At 40.1% G+C, this 25,250-nt stretch overlaps 4 protein-coding genes across 4 annotated transcripts; 2 read left to right on the top strand and 2 right to left on the bottom strand.

Annotated features, from left to right (window-relative positions):
- The first annotated feature begins 416 nt into the window (after positions 1-416).
- LOC101306515 (NAC domain-containing protein 8-like) lies at positions 417-4,100 on the top strand. Its single transcript, XM_004297095.1, has 6 exons — positions 417-526; positions 1,399-1,537; positions 2,165-2,351; positions 2,429-3,048; positions 3,270-3,683; positions 3,790-4,100. The coding sequence occupies exons 1-6, from the start codon at positions 519-521 to the stop codon at positions 3,841-3,843; spliced, it is 1,422 nt and encodes a 473-aa protein (XP_004297143.1). The 5' UTR covers positions 417-518; the 3' UTR covers positions 3,844-4,100.
- A 6,681-nt stretch (positions 4,101-10,781) lies between these two features.
- LOC101306225 (serine/threonine-protein kinase STN7, chloroplastic-like) lies at positions 10,782-14,283 on the bottom strand. Its single transcript, XM_004297094.1, has 10 exons — positions 13,760-14,283; positions 13,595-13,678; positions 13,296-13,418; positions 13,061-13,159; positions 12,732-12,900; positions 12,524-12,617; positions 11,717-11,810; positions 11,565-11,621; positions 11,078-11,491; positions 10,782-10,998 (listed from the first exon to the last, which is right to left on the bottom strand). Exons 1-10 carry the CDS (start codon positions 14,186-14,188, stop codon positions 10,837-10,839), a joined length of 1,725 nt encoding a protein of 574 aa, XP_004297142.1. The 5' UTR covers positions 14,189-14,283; the 3' UTR covers positions 10,782-10,836.
- Positions 14,284-15,885: 1,602 nt separating this feature from the next.
- Positions 15,886-17,095, bottom strand: LOC101305934 (probable galacturonosyltransferase-like 3-like). Its single transcript, XM_004297093.1, has one exon. It carries the CDS (start codon positions 17,054-17,056, stop codon positions 16,001-16,003), a length of 1,056 nt encoding a protein of 351 aa, XP_004297141.1. The 5' UTR covers positions 17,057-17,095; the 3' UTR covers positions 15,886-16,000.
- Positions 17,096-20,200: 3,105 nt separating this feature from the next.
- On the top strand, positions 20,201-24,893 carry LOC101313982 (receptor-like protein kinase At3g21340-like). Its single transcript, XM_004298258.1, has 9 exons — positions 20,201-20,270; positions 20,346-21,398; positions 21,595-21,745; positions 22,057-22,128; positions 22,238-22,306; positions 22,444-22,512; positions 22,966-23,043; positions 23,399-23,607; positions 24,380-24,893. The coding sequence occupies exons 1-9, from the start codon at positions 20,201-20,203 to the stop codon at positions 24,484-24,486; spliced, it is 1,878 nt and encodes a 625-aa protein (XP_004298306.1). The 3' UTR covers positions 24,487-24,893.
- Positions 24,894-25,250: the final 357 nt, after the last annotated feature.

The following is a 25,250-nucleotide window of genomic DNA, read 5'->3' as shown; positions in this document are numbered from 1 at the left end:
GCATTTGCCAATGTTGCCAAGATCGTTATTAAGACACTCGATATCACTATGAATATCAGAAATGAACATGTATGATGCTAAATCCTAGCACGGATGCTAGTCTTAACACTTTCTGTTGGAGATAGCCTTCGTAGTAGCTTTAGTCGATGAACCATTTGACAACATAAATAATGATAAGAGTGTTCATAACTAGTTGCAAAAATGCCCTCAAATGATGGCCCAAGATCGACCGTCGATCACAAGGAAGCATGAACCGGGATCACATAGAATCAGTTGCCGCCACTCCCTCCTCTATTTCAATTTAATTCTCCTTTACCGGGAACACGTTTTCAAAATTCAAACCCTAATCGATTTTCTCACTTAAAATTAAACAAACAACTAAAAGTGGTTCCCTTCAACAAGTTGGGTATTTAAATACCACCCACGATTGCCCAAGTCAAGCCAATAGGTCAACCGAACCCAGAAACCTCCAAGAGCCGCAGAGTCGGTGGTCTTCGATCGTCATCGCCGTTTCACCCATGGCTGGGTAAGTCCCTCTCTAACTGATTCTGATCGTCTTAGTGTTTTAGCTTCCGTAAAAATTAGTTCTTGAAGTAATGGATTATATAAAGCTCGAAGCTTTAGTACAATCTGGTTGGGATTTTGCTTCAGTTTTTGTTTATGCTCATAAATATCGTTGATTTGTCTTGAGGGTTTTGTTAAAAACGATGATACAGTTTGGGTTTCGGAGGAAAGGTTGAGACTTGCGAGGGTTTCCATAATTGTGTGTATGTGGTTTTTTTTGGGTGCAAATGATGTAAGAGACTGTGGCCACTTTTAGCTGTGAGCATGAAGAGTTACTACTAAGGCCTTGCCGTGTCGTAAATTAGTGATTTTTGTATCCATTTTTGCTATTGATGTGGTGAAAATTGTGAAATAATCCAATGTGGCTGACTGCTTGGACGCTTCTTCTCTTGAATTGTGTCTTGCTTTAGTCACATTTTACTATGATCTGGTGCTTGTGTGCTGTACGTCCCTCTAAGTCGGGAGTTTATTGCCGATAGCTTCAATTTTGTGATCTCCTGAAGTATTTATGGACCTAGCCAAACTCATAGTTCTGTGTTTTAATCCTTCTGGTTCTGTAGACTTTTCGAATAACGGCCAAATGCTGATAGTAGTACTTTCATGGTTGAGAAATGAGAACTGTAGTTTTCTCGACAGATTTGACAATTGTAGGCAGTTTCGTACGTGATTCTGGAATATGATGGAATCATCTTCCTCATACTAATCGTAATGTCTTTGTATATTTTCACTGTACATGCAATTTAGTGTATATGATTTTAATAGGTTTGCATACATATTCTGGCATTGAGAGTAACTTTTTGTTTCAACTGTTACTAATTTGTATGTTCGTTACAGACCATCTTGGTTGGTGGACAAAAAGAGAATCGCAACAAAAATCAGGAGTGCATCTGCAAGTGATCCTGGAAGAATCAAATGGCAAAGCAACCCAACTAGAGCTTGCCCAAACTGCCAATATACAATCGACAACAGTGATGTAAGGATTTTATGGCTCCATATGCTTTACTATGTTAACTTTCATGGAATTGAATTTTTACAATTCCATCTCAATTTTTTAAATTTTGTAATGTTAAAATTGAGGTTTGATGCCAAGAGGTATTAATAAAGTCATCTGATTTGTTGGAAATCTCACCTGTATTAGGGGTGTTCACTTCACCTCATCAAACCAATAATTTTAAGACAGTTCATCGCTAGTAAGGCTAAATTCGCTTACCTGATTCTAAGATAGTCTATGTGAATTCAGCACATACTCTCACAACCAACACACAAATAAACTAAGATAGTATTGCTCATATCTTTGACATCCCCTCAAGACTTACAATCAACTGTAGTGTGCTAATCTCAGACCTTTTGTCTTGCAATGTCTATGAGGTCAGATGATGATATCCAGTTGCCTTGATGTTGTGTATCTCTAGAATACTAGTCATGATTTGTGAAGAAGACTTCATATAATCACCTGTATCAACCATATAGAATAGTAAACAGCTGATATGTGTGCCAAATGTTATCCTTGATTAAGTTTCTTTCTGTTTATCAGTGCTTCTAATTTGAACAAGATTTGCACAACTTGGAAAGTGAGTTCATTTGCAATTTCTGTTTCCAGGTTTCTCAAGAGTGGCCAGGATTACCCAAGGGTGTGAAATTTGATCCAACAGATCAAGAGATTATATGGCACTTGCTTGCAAAAACTGGTGCAGGGGATTTGAGACCCCATCCTTTTATTGATGCATTTATCACAGATTTTGATGGTGATGACGGAGTCTTATGTTCTCATCCAAAGAAGCTGCCTGGTAAGTGACAAATATATGATTTGGTTTAGTGCTGTGGTGCTTAAATTTTATTATTGATTCCAAAACTAAATTTTTAGGTATCAAGCAAGATGGAAGTGTATCCCACTTCTTTCATGTAGCAATTAAGGCTTACAACACCGGTACTCGAAAGCGTCGAAAAATACATGATGATGATTATGGTGATATCCGCTGGCACAAGACTGGAAGGACTAAACCAGTGATCCTGGACGGGGTTCAAAGAGGGTGCAAGAAGATTATGGTTCTGTATACAAGCACGGCCAAAGGAGGGAAAGCTGAGAAAACCAATTGGGTCATGCACCAGTATCACCTTGGAACTGATGAGGATGAGAAGGAAGGGGAGTATGTTATTTCTAAAATATATTACCAGCAACAGCAAGTCAAGCAAGCTGATAAAACTGATCAAAATTCTCCTGAAAGTAGTGATCCTGTGATTCAAGCCGACCCGGTTACTCCTAAGTCAGTGATTCCGGATCCTGTGATTCAAGCCAACCCGGTTACTCCTAAGTCGGTGATTCCTGAAGCTTTGAACCCTGATTTTAATTTGGTAGAAGATATTCCTATTACTTGCGCAGAACCCAACTCAGTAACTCCTGAACCTCCGCGCCCTGAAAGGAGACAATCTACTCTTGGTTTTGGGGAAGGTACTCATATTGCTTCCACAGATCCCTTTCTTCAGGTATAATTCATCTTCCCCCTTTTCTCTATTGGTTCAGAAGCACAGAAGTACGTCCATTGCTTTTTCATGAGCATATTGAAATAGAATTATTCAAAACGATACTTTATCACAGTTTTATTCTTCCTTGACAAGATATTTAGTTGCATATACTGTGCATGTACTAAATCCCTGATTTGTGATTTACATAAGAGATACTGATGTTGGCTTGCTTTTACTTTTAGATGCAAATGAATCATCATGATATGGACTGTTTTGAAGATGAAGTTCATCATGGATATGAACAGTCTGGCTCTCATGATCAACACAGCGTAGAGATTCCAAATGATGAAGCAATAAACAATGATGTAAACCATACTCAGGAAGATCCAAAGTGGTGGGACAGTGAGTCACAGAATCTGCTAGATTCACAACAACTCGTGGAAGGCTTGTCTTTGTGTGATGATCTCCTTCAGAGCCAATCTCCAATTAGGGGTGAACATGGAAATGAGCCAGCACAGATCAAACCATGTCTTGCTGATTATGCTAAGCTAGGAGCAGAAAATCTAAAGAAGGATCTAGAGGAGTGCCAAAATATTACCCTCGATCCTGCTAACATGGAACTTGGAACACCTCCAGATTTCCGACTTAGCCAGCTTGTACGTTATCTTGCCTGTCATTGTTCGTACATCGTATTGAATTAGCCAAATTATACATTCTTTGCGTTTTCTCTCATGGTAATACATTGCTCAACTGCTTTTGTAGGAATTCGGATCACAGGACAGTTTCCTTTCTTGGGGTGGCAAATTGGCTGAGTGATTTGGTCGCATTAGTAGTGACCATCTTTTGAGTAGACCATGCCTGATAATCATCTCTGCTGAGTGTCCATCTCTAACCCTTTGTAGTACAGCTTGAATTGACATCTGGTGGTAAAGTACCGCCCTTTTTGTAAACTTTAAGTCACAAAAATTTGATATTCAAGCACTGATCAAAACTTGCTCTTTTGCTCCCTTTGCGCTTCAAATTACATATCAGATCAGGTTTCGGGTTTTCCTTGTAACTTCTGTATTCTAAAGTTGGCAAACTCAGATATGTGTATCCTTATCTTAATGGTCAGACTTAATAGATGCGTTTTGCAAAGTTCCTGTTTCTGTATTTCATTGAGTTGCATGTTAAAGATGTGAGCAGTCATATTGTTGAGGACTACCATTCAAGTCACCTTAAGCATATTAGGGATTCTGGTAACACAAAAATGAAGTGTGGACCATCAAATTATTGTAACGTTCATGCCTTGTCAACGTTAAAGGAAAACACTAACTAAATGCTCGCCTGTACTGAAGCGAGCAACACGAGTTGGATCATCGCAATATTCATGAACTTGGGGCGATTCATGGACAATGCTAGTTGGCTCAACAGTGAAGTTCAAGGTTGCAGAAGTGCCTGTTCACCGGCAACAGCATATTGCTTGTAGGGAAGCCAGAGTAAGACCTGTCTTTGCAAATAGCCTATGCTTGAGGTCTGGTAACATGTTGTAGGGAAGTGCTTTGGTCTTAGAGTAGGGTACCCTCCCTAAGCAGTATGAAGAAAAGACTCCCAAGGTGAGCTGAAAGCACCTTGAAATGTATACCTGTGCTTAAAAAAGCGCCTGTGCCAGGCCCTTACTCTTGTCTAGGATGCAAATGGCACAGAGGCCCAAAGCAACTCTGGCATTTTTGGCTCTAAATGCAAATCATGAATGTTCTTGAATGTTAGGTCATTTTGTTCTCTTCTACCCAAGCCATACATTGCACAAGATTCTCAGATTAAGCTAAACTGGTTTATGGGTCAATCTTAGACTTGATCATATATTTAAAAGCATGCAAATGATTGTAATTACATGACCTTAACTGCTAACACTACATGCTGTGCAGTTAGGGTTCCTTAGAGATTAGATTCAGCAGCCTTGTACGCCCTACCACAACATAATCTTCTGATCTAACTCTATATACTAATTTAACATATTAAACTACTAATCTCCTTACTATTGAGGAGACAGCCATAACACTTGGATATGATTTTCTATTTTGAAAATCATAGTACAAAATTCTCCATTAAGTTAGACCAAATAGTCAGAATTAAGTTTCAAGTTCGATTCTAACTTTTTCTCTCTGTATATAACAGCGTCCATCAAACATCACCGATCTCCTATCCACATCCCCACACAAGTCAAAACCCTAAATCAAAAACCAGCTAAAATGCAATCTCCATGGATCATGAAACCGAAACCACATCTCAGATTCCATATGGATGTGTTTGCCACTTTATTTTCATTTTTGGAAAATCCAGTTCTTGCGGGACTATGATCATGAACTACATTATTGGACGACTTACAAGATGGGTGCCGCGTGGGGACCACGCGCGGTCCCCCCGACCAACTTTGTTTGTGAATAGAATAGAACCAGACGTCTCTCTGTGGTGGTGGGGTTGCGGATTAGGGAGGCGCACGTGGGCACGATAAGGCTGCTGTTTTGACCCGATCGGAGGCCCATGCATTTCAGAAAAGGCAAGCCCAAACAAAAGAGAGTGATGACGCGGCACTCTCCTGTGTGGCCGACAACAGAATATTTACCCTGCACTCTCAGCCCTCCTGAAACTCGGACCCGCCACCTGACACGTGTCGGTAGTGAGATGTAATTTTCAAATTTGATGACAGTGTTTCGTACAGGTGTCTGTATGTGATGTGGACGGAGCATGGTGTTACGGTGCTCCTGCAGATTGTGCAGTTCTTTCTATTCTGACCATTCCTACTTCTACTTTTAATAGGAAATAAGAGACAAAAGGGAAGAGACCCATCGTTACCGTACACGTGGCGCACGTGAACCTGAGTTGGATCCAATAATTCGACTGGCCCACAGAGCAAAAGGATTCTGGGTTTCATTTCAAGTTTTTTTTTATTTTTTATTTTTTTATTTTTATTTTAACAAAAATAGTGACCAGGCGAGCAACCACACCGGAGTTCAGAGCAATTTTAAATATGATTTTTTTTTTTTTAAAATGTTTTTCATAAATTGAGGTTCGAACCAAAAACCTCTTATTATCAGGAGAATCTTTGCACAGCCTTGCAGCACTTCACTTACCAACCCCATTGGGTATTTCGAGTTTCATTTTAGACCTAAAACTTGGTATTTTTTTTCGATTATAAAAATAAAATTAGGACACAACTAAGAGCATAACTGGCCCCAAAAAGATTCAAAACTAGGTTTGCAATCCATTCTAATCATATTGGTTATATCTTCCGAGCGTGTTTAGTGCTACTTCACTGTAACGAAATGGTCAAACTTGTCACGAGGAGATTACACATTGTTTCTAATAATGCAAATAGTTGAAGACAAGGCTTGGGTGGAAATGATCTTAGGGATATGGTTGTGCTGTTAGGTTGAAGACAACAAGATCCAGACCAAGCTTATTGTCACTATTATTATCAGGGTAGACATTATAGTGATGGGCCAACTACAATTTGTTTCTTGTATTAAGACGAAATAAACAGGACCCTAATTAACAATTTGGAACTAATAATAGGAAGGGCTTGCACAATTAGACAGATTAGACAGATTTTTCAATTCTGTCACAACTAAAACTGTACTTAGGTTTAAGTCAAACTACTAATTAAGCCCTTTTTAGAAAGGACCTTGAATCCTATCTTTACAATTATAAAACAATCCCCAGTTGAAATGATTAAATGGTCTGCATGATTATGATTGTTCTCCAAAATTATGGATGCTCATGGTCCATTTCATAAATCCCTTTAACTTTCATCTTTAATAAAAACACTGTTAGAGAAGATATTTATGCTCTCAAGCTCCAACCAAAATTTGAAGCTTCATGGGGAGTATATCTTAAATTCTTAATCTTGCATCTTGTATAAGCCCAAGTGGTAACACAACTGATATGATAATAAGTTGGACATTTCCAGACTCCACAATGACTTGTTTGGAGGAATTAAGTATATTAAGCAAGAAAAAAATAATACTAGAAGAGTGAAACAAACCCAGGTTTAAGGTTTGACTTTCTTAGGCAGAAGTAGAGCCTTCACAGAATTACTTCTCCTAAAATCCCCTCTTCCATAATCATTTGAGATCATTCAATTCAAACTCTTGATTTATCAGAAATTCTTGTATACACGGCGGTGCCAAGTTAATGATGGAAATCCGAACAGAAATCACAATAGAAACAAGTACAGTGTTTATGTAAAAAGAAAAAGAATGAGGAACATAGATATCAAATTAAGTTTCATATATTAATGCTATCCGATATACATATCTAGCCCATGAAAGGCCATTCCATACAAAATTGGTTTCAGCTAATTTTCCGATCACATCCTCAGCTTCACTATTTACAGTAGTACTCCACCAAGAAGAAGATAGAAAAAAGTGAAGAAAAAAAAACAAAACAAAACCAAAAATCTTCCTTAATCAGCCAACTGCCCCCTTGCAATTGACATAGCTAGTAAACTAAGCTAGGACTTCAAATTCTTCAGAATCAGATCAATCATGCCAGCATAGAAGCATGACCACACACCTCCTTATGATGTAAAGCCTGGCTCTTTGCTCTTTGAGAACACCCCCAAGCCCTCTGCTTGAAGATGAAGATAGCCTCCTCTTGCTGGCACTGCTGCTCATCTTCATATCTAGCTTAGATTTGACTGGTGGGACTGATGAGAAAATATGAGATGAGCTTTGTGTGATTTGGAAGTGATGACTGAAAAGCTTTGAGCTTTGTGTGAATGTAAGAGTTGGGTTTGAATATGGAGGAGGGGAAAGGGGGTTGTTTATATAGAGAGAGGTTCCAATTGGTCTAAGAAAAGAGCCAACGATGGGGCAGGAAAGGGCGAGAAGTGCCCCCAAACCCACCAGACAACACCCTAATTAGGGACCTACCTTTCCCACTTTGGAATCGTTACTCATCACCCAACATACGAGAGAAAATGTTAAATGAATATATACAAGCCCTGTCTCTCACATGTATAATAATACCATCATATGTTTATGGACATAATGAAATAGAAAAACTTTTTTCTATATCTTGTGACGATATCTAGTTTTGAATGTAATGAGAGTCGTTACGCAGTATTCAATTGTAAATACGTGAACCAACTAATCAATTTTCTTTTCTGATGACTAATATTATGCTCATTAAGATGATCGTGATTCAACAAGTAGAACAATTCGGGATCATGTAGAACTATACGAACGATTTTGAGTAATGATCGCAAATAGAGATGAATAAGTTCATCGATCCTTACCATAGTTCAAAATCACTTAAGACATAGGTAAGTAAATTTTCAACTTAATCAAATTATTAGGAAGATTGATTCCTATCGAGAGCTAAAACTATGCAAATCTTATCATCGAAATACATGGTAAAATTAACGTGAAGATATCCAAGGATGGAAATGGGGACCTTCACCCTAAATTCGGCAAAGGCTATACGCCTATACATCATTTGTTTGTATAGTCATTACCAACCAGGTTAATGGGTCGGCCACTACTGATGAACAAAAGGTCCACAGGGGCAAGCAAGTGTTCTAGTAGTTCATGAGCTGCATTCAACATTTCTGCAAATGATGAGGTGATAATTCAATATCTGCAGGGCTCACCAGTTTGCCCTCTTCTTCTGTTTGGGACAAAAAAGAAGACTCCCTTTCTTTTTAGTGCTATTCTTTGTTGTTTGTTCTTGAACTTTTCTGTTGGCGGATCCGCCTAAACATGCAATAGGAGAAGACAAGTTGAATCCTACATAACAATGCATATTATCTAACTTTAGTTAATTAGCATTGTTTGAAATTATAATGACTTCGTCATCTTAATCACCATCATCACCATCATATAGACTCTAACATATAACAGAAACCTAGATTATTGTAGTGACATGATCCTTGATAGTGAAATCTGGGTTTTGCTAGGATTAATGAATACTTGAATTCCACTTTACCAACAACAGTCCGGTAATTAGTGCATATTTTAGGTGACTAGTGAGTCATTGACCCATACAAGAAAATGGAGATGATGTATGATGACAGTAACTTTAATCAAAGTTTAATGGTCATTTTGGCTGCATATGTTGCCACTATCTTCTAGGATGATGCTATTACTTTGTTGAGACGTGAGTTTCTCACAATAGAGTACGTATTTTCTGCTTGCTTGTTCTCTTAGGGTAGAAAGTTGCATTTGCTGAACCAGGATGATATTATTTTGTGGACTATGAAGTATGCACCAGCTCATATGAGAAAGCATGCAGTGAGATTTGCAGTGCTCAAAGAGCTGCACATCTTATGTGTTTTGTAAGGTTAAGGGGGCAAAGTGTTCATAGAAATGTAAACTAACATAAGAGAGAAAAGCTAAAATTTTGTGACAAGGAAGATTTTCTCTGCAAATAGTTGCTTGAAACAAAAAATCTTGATACGGGCAATGTGACAGACACAGTTGTCTCTGTGCTAAAATGAGACAGTAGGAATATATGAAAAGGGCTGAAGCCATTTTTCCAATATGATCAAAAGGCTGAAAACTTAGATCAGCATTTCAAAGCTAATGACCAAAGATTCCATAATACACTTTGATAATCACAACCTTTATGTATTTAATCCGAGTGCTTGAATATATAACTTCAAACACACTCGAGCAAGAAGCAAAGCAAAGCAAAACCACTTGCTTCATCTTGTGCTCCTCCCATTTTCTAAAGACAGACCTATTTCCAATGCCCCCAAGCTTCCATTTTCTATTCTATCTTTGTTCAAATCTAAGCTGTATACACCCAGTTACGTTTTTCACTTGCATGAGATGAGATACTAATTAAACTAAGCTTCGGGAACTCAAACAGCACTGTGATCAATGCGTGTTGATCCCATCCCAGGTTGAGAATTGCAGCTCATCGTGTGTCTCATGCTGTGTTTGTTAATTGGTGTCCCCATTTACACTTCAAAGAAAAAAAAAAATTATGGTCTGGTTTTGCTGAACAAGAAGGTCAGAATCACACGTGAAGTTCTCGTGGTTAACAATGGCATTGCCCCTGATACACTTCTCAATTATTAGATATATGTTATCTCTAACTCTAAGCCCCCTTCTGGATCATATAGTTTAATCAGAGCATGCATACTTGTTCTTGTTGGCATTGAATATTTTGATATATGGTATTGCTTCCATACCTTTATATGGCACTTGAAGCATGTGAAATCCCGGTGGATTGTACGGTTTTGAGTAGCAGTTCCAGTTCACAAATCTGAGTTTTGCTGCAGGCTTTTGCTTAGAAAGGGAAGCTTTAAACATGATTAAGCTAACACGTTCTTGAATTATGAGTCCATTACAGCTCCTAATTCGCCGTACCACAATGGATTATTGTGTTGAGGGTCATTGACTATAGATATAGCCAGTACCAAGAAGCTAGCTTTGGTCATTTGTAATTGGCATTGTTCATTTTGTATCGCTGCAAAACCCAACTCAGGCCAACTGGGCTTCTGTATTTTTCTATTTTTAAGAAGATGATGGGAAAATATGTCGAGGGTTGAAGGAAGCTGCAGCTTCAGATTATGAATTCCTGTGCGCATATATATATATATATATATATATATATATATATATTTATATTTATATGCATCTAAAATCCAGTAAAAGTCATTGCACGTGTGCTCAAAATATACAATTTTCTTGATCACTACATTCATGGTATGTTTTCTTTAGATTCCAGCTACTTTGTTTCATATATGGTACCAAGTTGGTCATTTCAGATTGCTACACAAAATTTACAAAAGGAAAAAGAAAGTATGTGTGTTTACAAGCATCATTCCTCTTTGGGAATCCACCTGCTCCACCAGAGACTCTTCCTCTGGTTGTTAAGCTCATTCATGCTCTCATTCAATGTTCTGACAATCTTCCTCTGCAGCCAAAGAGCTGAAGCAAGAGCATTTCTCCGAGGACTAGACTTCTTCTTAGGCGCCGTTTCCTGCAAAACATAGGATAATAAGAATCATTGTGAAAGAAAACATGAATTACTGATTGCCTAGTGCAGTTCAGGTACAAACCAAGAGCTCCTGGAGCTGAGCTTCAGTGAAGCCACCGTCCTGCTTGGTTCCCGATCTTGCCATTAGCCGAGTAACCCATCTGGCAAACTCTCCATAGTCTTGCTGTGTGTATCGGAAGAGTTGCAGCCTCAGACTCTGCATGACAGAAAGCGCCAACAGGCCTTCCTTGTCAAAGTAGGGATATGCTAAAGCTGTTTTTGCACTGATTCTTTGTCTTGGTTTGTACCGAACCATTGATGTCAGTAGTTCCCATCCAATTCCACCATCTAAATCCAACAACTCAAAACCTTTTCGGAGTTCAGAGCTAGCTCGAGGCTCAACAGTATTCCTCCAGGCAACCAAGTCGTAATCACATCTTTTAAGCTGACGGTTGAATTGTATGAGGGCGCTGTCAGTACGTAATCCTGGGAATGCCTGGATGAATATCAAGACACTTAATCAGAGGTTTGTTAACATTAGTCATGTCACCAACAATATTGTTACTTACCATTTGTAAGAAAATGAGTCCAGTACTGTAGATATCAAATCTATCAGGCAAGTTCATCTGTTTAAGATCATAAAATCAAACCCATTAAAGCAAATGAGAAGTAGTAATCTAGCTCCAATCAAGCTGATGATATGGTTTTACAGTTATTCCACCTGCCATAGAACTGGGGAAAGGACTGTTGCCACTGGAGCTGAGGGTGCAGATGGTGTTTGTGTGCTCATGATGTATTGCTCTGGTGCAGCATATCTGCAATAGGGAAAAATCAAATGCCATTGTCATTGCCTACTCATTTGAACAGACTACATCGAAGTCACTAAGAGCTTATAAGGAAACTGAAACTAGGTACTAAATGGATGTAATTTAGGAAGATGATTCTTATACTGTTAAATTAGTGAGCATGCCTTCATAATCAAGTATCAATGTTTCATCAGAATTTAGTTCTCATGTATCAATAGCACAAGATATGGATACGGGGTAACAACTACGGTACGATACATAATTGAATAAAAATAAAAAATAAACTTTATTTTCTTAAGGATTGATGCTGCTTTTATTGTAATTGTTTTCTTATCCATTTCTCAAAGTAAAAAAAGAAACTTGTTTTCTGGTACGAGACTAAAACCTCATATCTGAGATCCTCCAGACCCAAACCCACCACCTCTCGACGCCGCCTCATATCTAAATAACTTTTACATATGAAATTCAATTGTTGGCTTTGCTGTTTTTCAGACCCCAGAACACATTCGAGATCAACTGTAATTTCAGTTCTTAAGTTCTTGACACTAAGCTGGTAAACTTCCAATATCAGACCATTCATCATGTATTTGGGTACAGAACCAGCAGAATAATCAATTGAAGATAATTGGTACAAATTTATGCAATCTACTACTTACACAACATAACGGAAAAGTGATTTTGATTAACTTCATCAATGTAGGATGTGGTTTGACAGAAGGTACCTTGGATCCAAAAGAAACTCCTTTGGAATGTAGTTGATGCCGACTCGCAAATCTGTTGCAGCTCCAAGGTCAATGATCTTGAAAGAACGAGAGCCTGCTCATTTCAAAATTGGAGTTAAGAAATTACAAGTTAAAATGGAGAATGGATGAACTTTGTTATTTCTTGATTGACTGATGTACAGCATGTGCTATATACGAGTAACATTACCTTCAGAAAAAATAATATTTTGAGGCTTTATATCCCTGTGCACAATCCCTGTTGAGTGAAGACCATCCAATGCAAATAAGATCTGTCTCATTATTGTTTGAATGATTCTATTTTCCCTTTCAAGACCCTTTGGCAAATCCTGAACTTTTCCAAGGATCATGGTTTCTACCTGACATTATATGTGATCATGAATGAAGTCGACAGCTGATTAGCTTAATTAAACCAGGACTTGCTGTAAAACTCAGAAAGCAAATAATCATAGGCTTCAAAGAAATCATTCAGTTACAAAGTTATCGAAAATCAAAAGACCGATGAGAGAAAATACCAACATTGTAGGGAAAATCTTTGCTTTGCATCAAATCATAAAGTGTGGCTTCCCCTTCAAACCGCCATATAAGCCAATATTCAGCTTCTTTCTTTGAAGAACTCTGCAACCACATTCAAAAATATACATCTTATCATCGGATATTGGGATACAATCTACAATGGTAATGCCTAGAATGCTTCAAGATAATGATACCCTTAAAATCATACGAGACTAGTAAGCACTATAGAGAGCAACACCTCAAGGAAGCCGTACTTAAAATCAGCACAGCTGTTGGCGCACGCCCTTCGCACCCGCTCATTCATCCAAATCTCCACCGCACCATATTCAGTAGCCTTTTTCAATACCAACTCCTCTTCTTTCTGGCAACAAACCAAAAACCACACATTAGCAAATCACATCCTTCCCACAAAACAATCTCAACTATAAAACCTCAAACATACAGCGCAACCCAATTCCTCATTTCTATTTATATTTCTCATGATGCTAATAAGCTAATTAAGCCATACATCCTTGAGCAGATTAATTTACTTCATACCTTAGACTTCTTGTTAGCCAATGAAACTTTGTAAACCACTCCAAAAGCTCCTTCACCCAATTTCTTCCCCAAAACAAAGTCATCCTGCACCACAAAAACCCTATCAAACTTCAATTAAATCGCAAAACCCTGACCTCAAAGCAAAACCAAACCAACTTTCCCAACCTTCTTGTAAGTGGGTCTGAAAAACCTCTCAACAAAAGCAAGAACAAACATGTCAAAGAACCCGGGAGCCACACCCGGAGTGGCCCAGAGATAAGACAGAGCCCCCATAGCCAAAATGGTACCGGGTACCGTGATCGTCAAGCCATTAGGTTTCGGAAGAGTGCTTCTGTAGATCATATCACCGCACTCCATCACGGTGCAGGGCAGCCCCACACCCACCCCTAAAAACAAGTCGTGAACCGCGTGGATCAGCTCGCCACCGGAAGCGAAAACCACTAAGGTTTTATGGTTTGAGCTGGTTTTGAGTGAACCAGAGGGTTTGATTAGTCTGAGCTTCTTGCCTAGAAACTGGGACGTGGGTTTTGATTGGTGAGGGTGGAGCTGGGAAACTCCGATACTAACTCCTCCGGCTGCGACGGTGACGGCCATGGCCGTGGAAGGAGGGTTTCAAACAACTTTGAATTTGGGGCAATATCCAATCAAGTAGTAACAGTTTGCTTCAAGAACACAGAGAAGACTCTCTTAGTTGTGACAGTTATTACAGGTATGTTTGTGGAGGGAAATGGCCCTGTAGGATTGGTGGCTAATATTCACCACAAATGACACGTAAACTCCAATCAACTATTGGATTGGGCTCCCCTTAAATAAAAAATAATAATAATAATAATAATGGTAGACCCCACTGTCCGTGATGGCAAACGCCACCTGGACCGCCTCTATCCCGCTTAATCCGATTTCGCGTCCAATTTTTTATATTTTTTTTCGGTTTAAAGGTTGGGCCTCCAGACTCGACCGCCTAGCCACAGCACTTTTCTGGTAGCCCAAATTAAGCCCAATCCGACTTAAATTAATTTTTTTTGTTTTTAGTTTTTTCACCTGAACATGAGAAGGAAATGGTGGAGGGTGATGATGGGAGGATCAACCAACCCAGAACAACATCAAGACTTTGAATCTTCAAGAATTCAAAGGTTGCCCGGAGATTTGTACTTGGTGAGTGCGAGCCTCACTCAACCCATCCCAAATTTATTCTCTTTTCCTTTTCTGCTTACTACTACTGGAATCGAAAAGGCATGAATCAGACTGGATTGAGCAGAAGCATGATTGAGACAAATGAGGAGAACACAAGGCATGAACCGGAACAAAGAACATAAAACTCTCAGCTTGCAGAAAGGTACTGGGTTTTTCTGTTTCGTATAATTGTTGCGTGTCATCTATACCTGTGTGCACAAGAAGCTCGACTATCTGCAAGCAACAGCCAAGGCCATCAACCCCACAATCTCTGTTTCAAATCGTAAGCTCGAATTAACTATTGGATTGGGCTCAAATGGGCTGAGAAGTTGAGTTCACTAAAAGCCCGTGTTGGGAAATTGGATCAAGAATTAGAGGGATTTCAATCATGCAAGTTTATTGATTGATACCTGCGCAGCTGCGCTCGTCACTTGGAATCATAGAGGGCAAACGTCCACATTATCTTAGCTTTCCTTTGAGCATGATGTGCTTTATACTCCATAAGTGGTCTTTGTCAATCACCGATTAAACGAATAAATCGAGATCATTGTGATCAAAGTTCGCATCACGGCGGTTGTGAGGTGATGCATCTATCCTCATCAAGCTCTATAGGAATAAATGTCAAAAATATTCCGGCATTGCGTTTGCAAGATGCTCAATACTCGCAAGTCTATAGGATGATATGAAACCTTCTACACAAACTCAAAATTTATTGTGAATATCAGACAAGTCACGGCGATCGCGAGACGATATACATTGTTGCTTGATAGGCACTCCTTAGGTTTAGGGTTTAGAGAAACTCAGTGAGTCAGTTCTACCCATACTATACTAAATACAAGAATTCTTACTTTTACCATAAAAAAAAAAATTAAAACAATTGTTACTAAATTGTATATACAATATACAGAACTACTTTCGTCCAAAAAAAAAAAATATATACAGAACTACTACACACAAGCGGTGGGGATCAAACTTGAAGTTGATTGAGTTGATCAAGTGTAGTGTAGCGTAGCCCAGTAGTGAAAATTGTCCACGCCTTCATATTAGTTCATTCACCCACCACCCCACTATCTATAACCTTCACTAAAACCCAAAACCCAAAAAGCCCGAATCTTCACCGACAGGAGGTGACTAAGCCAGTAAAAAAGTCACATCTTGACTTGCTTACTTGGCCGACCTGGTTCCTCAAAATTTCAATCCGCATTGTCGAATATACCCCCGCCGGCGTCATCATCAGCTATCAGCGAAGAGAGAGGAATGTCGAACGAGGTCATAGGGGGCCCACAGGCTATCCAAGGGGCACGGCCGCTTGGAGTCCAATCGGAGCCATGGCTTGCCCTTACCGCTCCAATGGAGCAGGCTCACCGGGCCAGGGTGGAGGTCCCTACATAGCCCCTCCAGGTTGTCACCGCCGAGTCCGTGCTGGTTCCACCTGTGCTCCACACCCTCCACGTCACCCGCGAAAACCAACAGAAACGGCGGCAACGAACCCAGCTCGTAAATACGGTGCCGTTTCTGCACGCTCATCCAATGCTCCAGCTTCTCCGTGTACCTGCCTTCTCTCCATTTCCACAGATCGATCACCATCACTCCGGTGTTGAAGTAGCACGCGCTCCGCCCCGAGAACTCCGCCGCGAACGCCGCGTTCGACCAGAATTTCGCGGTGAAGTAGTTGGTGAAGTTGGCGTGGCAGTACTCCGGCGCGCCGAGGACGCGGCGGCCGAGGTCGATGCGCCAGAGCTTGGCCACGTCGTCGACGACGATCAGGTCGGAGTCGAAGTAGATGATGCGGCGGACGCCGGAGGGGAGGAGATCGGCGAGGTAGATGCGCGCGTAGTTGAGCGGCTGGTCCAGCGCGCGTCGCACCGAGTACGAGATCTTTCCCCTCACGAGGTTGCAGTCGAAGTGGTAGAGGCGGAAGTTGAGGTAAGGGAAGGTGGCGGTGATGACGCGGCGGAGGTCGTCGCGGCGGTGGCGCGTGGCGATGAAGTGGAAGACGATGTTCTCGGGACACGTGGCGTGCTGGAGGACGGAGAAGACGCCGGCTATGGAGCCGCGGAGGTAGGTGGAGTCTAACGTCATGGCGATGTGGATGATGGAGGGGTTGTGGGAGTGCGCGTCCACCGAGGACCACGCCGTCCGGCGGCACCCGCGGCCATTCCGAAATGCAGGCGCTTCTCGGAACTTCGGGAGCTCGACGGCGGCGGAATCCGCCGGGAATTGTACTGCGGCGGCGAGGACGAGGACGAGGAATGTGCAGAGGCGGCGGTGATGATTTGGTACTGGCATTTGGTTTTCTGCCCTTCTCCTGTGGAGTGAGAATGGGAAGAGAATAAGAAACGATGGGTTTTACTCTGTTTGATTGGGGGTAGTTTCGTCATTTTTGCGTAGGGAATTGAGTGCAGCGGGGAGGATGCCTTTTGATTTCTTGCGGGTAGGAATGGAATGAGGGGCAAAATCCAGGCTGGAAAGACGCGTCCTTTTTTGTCTGTCTAATTTTTTGATATTTTCTGAAAGTGGGGAGTGGGGCCCGGCAGTGGCAGAAAACTTAATATCGAGCGGTGGTGGTGGCGCCGTGGCGGTTTCGACCGTATTCACGTCGTCAACGTAAATGAGAGAATCGTACAGAACGCTTTTACTGTTGGTTAAATCGTGTCTTCTTGGCTCTTTGGCTCTTTGGCAAAAGTTAAAATGGTAATTTAATGTTTTTGGAATCTGGTCGATACAAGATTTTATGATTTTATGAAAATGTTGAAATTGACATAAGAATTCTTCTCAGAAAGAAATTGACATAAGAATATTTGTAATTTCATCTTTACCTAATCAACGAGTAAAACTTCACAAAACCATGTTTATGAACGTTAGGTGGTCTTTTGTTTTAATTCGTCATTTTTTTTTATATTTAAAAGTCATACGGCAAATTCACATATGTCCGTGTTTAATATTATATTGGATATGTGTAATATGAAAGAAACATGTGTGATGTACTTATATAATTATGTGTTGTTTTAAAAACATTCTAAATGATTTTGCTATAGACTATAAATATTCAGTATGATAATACAAACTAATCGCAATCAAGTGATCAATCACTATAAATTATCGAAGTGATGTTTATAAAAACAAATATTGAGAAAAAGACTGAAAACAACCTTTTGAGTAGACCTGATCTTGACTGCTAAAGCTTCACATTAGCAACGTAACCATAAGCTTTATTAAACCCCGCTGCAAGCATTTTCAAAGACAAGTTTTGAGGATAAACAACCGACTGATTTGCTACTAAATACTTAGCTAGCTAATTTGCTTGCGAATTTCATTCAATATTGAACTTATATACTTGTTATTTTCTTATCATTACTACTAACTGTAGAGACGTTAATTCATATATCACATCCCCCAGTAAATAATTTTGTTTACACAAAAATTGGAATATTTCAGAGTAATCAACCTAATAATCTATGCGTGTGGTGGGGATCATTATTGAATAATTTCACCAAGAGCTAACAGACATATAATAGTGATGTACAAGTATAATAAAAGAGGTAGATAAAAACAATTAAATGTCACGGGCGAGAGTCGAACAGAAACCCTGCAAGCCTCCAACCAAAGAAAACGTACAAGTGTCTTAAGGATTATTAATGGAATAATTAAACACTAATTTAGTATAGCAGGTGGCAACATTCACTGCATATCAGACTGGTTGGCAGGGTTTAAAGTTTTATTAGTACCTTTCTAAATTACCACGTTTTAGCTTAAAATTCACTTCAGTCTATATATGTACAAAGATCGAAAATCAAATGTTGGATCACTTTGAGAAGGAACCAAATAACAATCCAATCATAGAGGAGAAGCACATATGCAATGGAAGGGATAACAGTCATCAAGAACAAAAATATGATGCCCAATTAGGTTGGACATGATAAATGAGGAATAAGAAGTTTGAAAGAAGACTATACATCAACTTATAAATCCGCATATCATTATAGTTAGAATTTCAATCATCATTCCAAAGTTAGAAAGAAAAGAAGTTTCAATCATATCCTAGCTTCATACTAGTTGAGTTGGGAGGCCTTATTGGGGCGTGATTGCGTAAAATTGGGTGTGTTTATGTGTAGGTCTCTGAATAGATCAATAATCACATAGAGCATACTTCTTTAAACAATATCTCGCTACTTAAAAACACAATCACAAGATTAGAGAAGAGACTTGAGCTACCAACTTATAACTCTCTGATAGATAGGTGTGATACTTGTAAACAATGTTGGCATAACAAATTAAGGTAGAAAAAGGAATAGATGCTTGGAATAAGCACACATATTAGTATATGTGGTAACTTGTGTGAGCGGGTGCTAACTAATGAGAGAACTAGCGAGCTAGTAGCTAGGTGCATTTTGATCCTTATCATCAGGGGAGACATGCTGATGTGCTGATGTGCAAACTCAATGTCTTATAATGAGACATATACTAGCCAATGAACAAAACTGTGAAGGCGAGTGAGCACAAAACACACAATATCTTGTTAATAGACTGTGTTGTTATAATATGAATCGTGATTGGTTCCGTTTCTCATGTGAGAATGATAAATCTTACCAAAGTTTGTGATGTCAAGTCAGAAGCTTTATTGGACTAGAGTTCCAAAGGGCGAGCGCAGTTAAGTGCTTGATTCCGACCTTGTAGAGCTAAGGCTAGGCTATCTTGCGGCGGTGCATGTCGATTGCTAGGCTAACTATCTATTCTAATACCAAAGTTCTAAAAGAAAAAAATAAAAAATAAAAAAAAGGTTCCACATACGCATCGATATTATTAGATTTTCATAACATAATTAACCACCTCAATTTTTTCATCACGGTTTATGACTTTAGATTATTCAATATCTGTCACATAAACTATCAATATTTTCATGATTAATAACGTATCAAGAATCACATTTTCACATTCTATATACGTACTCACCTCAAAACCTCAGCTCTTTGGATCACTCAAATGCTATTCCCAAACCCGCAATTTCCTTGGTACCTCGTCCATGTCATCTTCTTGAAACCCGCCAAAACGCCAATCCCCAAACGTCCTGCACACGTCACCACGACGCCCCCACCTTCTCCGGCGAGGCTCAAGATTCTCCGGCTCACATTCCGACCCCCTACCTCACGTGCCCCCTTGCTTTAAGTCACGGAAGTCATTTTCATGGTCACCCACTAACTAACCAAATCAACACTATTATTTATTCCCATAAATTCGTTAAAAAGAAAATCAAACCCCAAAAGCCCAAATCTGACCCAGCATTTACTTTCCTCTCCCCCAACTCCAACTCACTCGTCTCCCGCTAATCTCGCATTTTTTTTTTCCTTCTTCTTCTTCTTCTTCTTATTTCTCGCTCTTGATGAATCTTGAGGTCTCCCCCAGTCGTGTCCTAACCCAGACACCCTCACCCAAATGTCGCTCCTCTTCTTCCTCCTCCCCCTCCTCCTCCTCTTCGTCTCCGCCCACTCCTATTCTTACTACGGTAACTATTTTTTTTACTTTGTTCATCTCTAACTGACTGCACTTCTTTTACCGACTCTGTAACCGTCTCTCACAGGGCTATCCTACAACATAGACTGCGGCAGCGCCACCAATTCCACCGACGGCTTCAACACCACGTGGCTCTCCGACCGCTTCTACACCGGCGGCTCCTCCTACTACGTCTCCGAGCCTCTCCAGTTCCGCCACCCCCAGGAGAAGACCCTCCGCTTCTTCCCTCCCTCCTCCGGTAAGAAGAACTGCTACGTCGTCCCTGACTTGCCGTCCGGGAGGTACTACGTCCGCACATTCACCGTATACGACAATTACGACGGGAAATCGCACCCGCCGTCGTTCGATGCCTCCGTCGAGGGCACTTTGGTCTTTAGCTGGCGCTCGCCGTGGCCGGAGGACCTCACAAGGACCGGAGCCTACTCCGATCTCTTCGTTTTCGTCACCGACGGCGAGGCCGATATCTGCTTCTACAGCATCGCCACCGACTCGCCGGTAGTCGGCTCGCTCCAGATCGTCCAGGTCGATCCGGCGTCGTACGACGGCGGCTTCGACGGCCGGAAGTATATTCTCGTCAATTACGGACGGTTGAGCTGCGGCTCCGGCCAGTGGGGCCCGGGGTTCAGTAATGACACTGATCAGTTCAGCCGGTCGTGGCAATCCGACGCTCAATTCCGGACAATTGACTCCGAATCGCCGGCAAGAGTCATTTCCACAACGAATTCGATTTCACACGCCGGAGATGCTCCCAATTTTTTTCCGATGAGGCTGTACCAGTCGGCGGTTACGGCCGACGGCAAGAAGAACTTGGAGTACGATTTAACCGTGGACGCCAAGCTGGATTACTTGCTGTGGTTCCATTTCGCCGAGATTGATCCGAAGATGAACAAAGTGGGAGATAGAGTGTTTGATATATTCATCAATGACAAGAATGTGACTCGGATTGATATTTACAAAGAGGTTGGGAGTTTCAGGGCGTATACTTGGCATTATACTGTTAAGAATTTGAGCAGTACGCAGTTGAATGTGCAGCTTAAGGGTGTGGCTGGTACGCCGTTGATCAGCGGGCTCGAGAACTATGCTATGGTTCCGGCGGATGTCGCCACGCTTCCGGAACAAGGTAATGTGTCAAATTATAGCTCATTGATTCGGAATGATAATGTTGGTTGTCGTAATAGCATTGCAGGATAACCGCGCTGAGTTATTATGGTTGATGTTTCTTTGAATTGGAAGTGTTGGTTAACTGTTTGATTGACAATGACATTTGTGTGATTTTGTATTGTGAGGCTTACTGATTTGGGGCGTGTTGTTTCCAGTTGTTGCTATGAGAGCATTGAAGGAGTCGCTGCGTGTTCCTGATAGGATGGGGTGGAATGGCGATCCGTGTGCTCCTACTAACTGGGATGCCTGGGAGGGTGTTACGTGCCATCTCAATAAGAATGAAACTGCTCTTGTGATATCTCGAATGTATGGTTTTCTTTCCTAGTTTTGAACTACAGTACATCTAATTTTTGTGCCCCTGCTAAAATGATCTGATATAAATCCACCTTAAATGAACTGCAACTTGACTGAATTTCAACCCTTGTTCCAATCCTGCATAATCGGTGTCTGTGGATTGTGTAGTTTTGGCCTTGTACCCATTAGTTAGTTACTCGGACAACTATATTAGACCAGTAGTTGACTATTTCTTTTTGCAGTGCTGATGTATTAGCTCAGAGGTTTTGTGTCAGTTTTTATGTGTAATATCTGCTGTTTAATGAATTGTATCATGATTCCAGTGATCTTGGAAGCCAAGGCTTGAAAGGGTTTATCAGTGACCAGATCAACCTATTGTCGGACTTGCTCAGTTTGTAAGTATCAGCTGCAAAATTAATATTTAGATTCTGTTCTCTGTTTTTTCAAGTGTTTTGGAGTAAAGTTATATCGTTTCACTATTTCTTTGGAAACAAATAATCACAGGAACCTAAGTTCTAATTCACTGGAGGGAAAAATACCATTAGGACTGGGCCAAAAATCTCTCCAAAGGCTGTAAGTATTTTTTGTTTACATCATCGATATTATTGATCTTTATTGTTGATTTTTTTGGGTGAATTTTCCACCTTTTCCTTCTGCTTGGTTTCATGGTTTAATTCTAATACCTAGTTTCTATATGTTCCTTTTCTTAGGGATCTGTCAGACAATCAGCTTACGGGTTCTATACCAGAGAGCTTAACTTCTTCAAATCTCCAGCTTGTGTAAGTGATGTGCCTCAAATCTGTATTCTGGTGTTTCTTGGCATGTATTTTAAATCTGTTGTGGTTGACTGAGGCCCTGGCACATTATATTTTTACTGTTTGGCATGCATTCCAAACTATTTGACATTTCATAGCTATGGAAAGCTCCTTTCATTTGATCTTCCCCTGTTATAGAATTAAGAGGTTGTAGGTTTTTAACCGAGTAAAATCTAATTGTATTTATACTAACACTAAAGATGAATGTTACACGCTCTAGTTTTTACTTATCATTTTTGTCACATTGCTATTGTTCTGCAAGAACTTTTTACTTCCCGGCATCCATATATAAAGCAGGGCTACTGCATGTGTCTTTCTTCCCCTAACCCTCCGCATAGGGACAGAAAATTGTGTGAAGGAAACTCTGTGGATTCTGCTTTCTTTGTTCAGTGGTTTATTGTTAATTTTGTGTATCAGGTTACTGAACGACAACTTATTGGATGGCCGAGTTCCAGAGCAGCTATATTCAATTGGAGTGCATGGCGGTGCAATTGAGTATGTCATAGTTCAATTTGATCTTCTTCATTGCAACATTTGTCTTAGTCTTGATAAAGCTGTGGGTTGTTGCTACTTGGTTGTATGGTGGTGTTCTCTATGATTGGCCAGATGGGAGCCAGCTCTCACGCTGTCTGACTATGGGAGGTCAACTTGTAGGAGATGAACACCACTCCTGTTTTTTTTCTTTTTTCTTTTTCTTTTTTGAAACAACACCACTCCTCTTTGTTAAAAGAGGTTTGGCGTGACCACTGGGCTGCAACCCTGGTCTAGGAGTTACAAGATGATTGCACGTCTTTCCCTTGCTAGAGTTGTATATCTTGTTTAACCATTGTATATCTTTTCTCTTTAACAGTCTCTACGGGAACAAAGGCTTGTGTGGTGTTCCATCTTTGCCTGACTGTCCTTTGTTTTGGGAAAATGGAGGCTTATCTACGAAGGGTAAAATTGCGATAGGCATATCTTGTGGTGTTATCCTCTGTTTAATGTTGTTGGTGGTGTACATAATCTATGTCCGAAGGCGTAGGAATGATTATGACTTCGGCTTTCCTCATGATTTGATACGTAAGTATGATTTGCAGTGAGCAAAAATTTTCCAATAAATTTTTTTTATCTTATATGTATATTTCTTTTCGGAATAAAGACCTTTCTCATATTTCCTCTTTCATGCTCTTTCTCGTTTTCTCAAATTACCATTACTGGCCATTTGCTTTTTTTTGTAAGTTGAGAATCTATCATTTGCTTTTGGTCACTTTTAGTCTTTTTGCAAGGAGATTAACTCAGAAAGAGAAAAACACAGCTTTTCACTGTCTTCTAATTTAGCATTTATGCATATATTTAATATTATCAATTTGGTTAAATTTTTGTCAACTGTAGCAATTATTTTGTTTGATGATTATGTCAGTTTTTGTTTGATCGTCTAGTTGTAATGAAGGTCAACTTGTCACTAGTTATGATTCTGGTTTCTGTAGACTTCTTCATACACCTGCAGTTTCAAACTAAACAGAAACAGTTTTATGTTTTACCCATCATTGAGTTTTTGCAAATTCCTGGATGATTCATTGAAATGTGAATTTATGAACCTGTTCAGTTTGGTTGAACTCTTTTCTGATGCGTGACAAAAAAGAGATTGTTTTGGGGATGATCAACTTTTCTTCAAATGTCTAGTTGTTTTGGACTTTAACCCATAACAGTTGCTTATTAGAGAACTGAGGTAATCAGATAGTTGTAATGTGTATAGGCATTTTCTCTAATTATATGGATTTTTTGTACTCTTTTTAATATTCTTCAAATGACATATCTTCTTATGTTTTTGAAATAATGGCTCTTGTTGCAGCACTTGGTGCCAAGACAAACAGGTATCATAGACAGAAGTCCATAGCTGTTCTTGAAATGGAGAGCCAACATGCCAAGGCCGATCTACAACCCTTGCAAGGGAAGTGATCGACAGTGTTAACAATCATACCACTTTTGAAGAAGACATACAATGACGAGCTTGATTGTGTTTGTACAAATTTCTCAATCAAGATAAACAACGGCACCTTCTCCTCCTGAACTTGTTGGACTCATGGTTTAAGCTTTTTTGAACAATGTGTTCAGGCACGAGGTCCTCTAAAGCTAGTAGTCTGCACGAGACAATGCTACTGAAATTTTTTTTACTGACGAAAGAAATGGATAAGGCGCTGGCCATATCATACCAAGTTACCAACAGTTTGCAGGCTTTGATGCATATACTGATGTAAATTTATAGTTGAATGCATGGACTGCAACATACCCAGCATTGTTTCGACGAATCCTTGTCCAAATTTTTCCCCCACATTATACAGTTTCTCAATGTTTTTGGGCTTGTTATGAACTTTTTTTTTTTCCTGCAAAACTATTTGAAGAATATTGTTTGTTTTCTTCGCTATCATTTGGTATACTGCGCGACTGTTATTACGATTTGCAAGTTTACCACATTCGAGCTCATATGCAAGGTGCTGTTTCGTGGTTAATTTTCTTTCGCTGATGAAGCTAGTGCTAACCCTGGTTGCTGTGGCAATGCTCAAAGTGCAATGCAAACAGAAACAGAAGGAACCTGTACAAACTGACCAGCAATGCAAAACAATCATGCAGAGAGGTCGCAAACTTCAAACCAATCGACAGTATTCAAGGCCTAACCTCGAAACAGTATTCAAGGCCTAATCGACAGTGACACAAAGCCCTTC

This window comes from Fragaria vesca, linkage group LG4 (assembly GCF_000184155.1).
Source record: "Fragaria vesca subsp. vesca linkage group LG4, FraVesHawaii_1.0, whole genome shotgun sequence".
NCBI lineage: Eukaryota > Viridiplantae > Streptophyta > Magnoliopsida > Rosales > Rosaceae > Fragaria > Fragaria vesca.
This window is presented reverse-complemented; position numbering and strand designations above follow the sequence as displayed.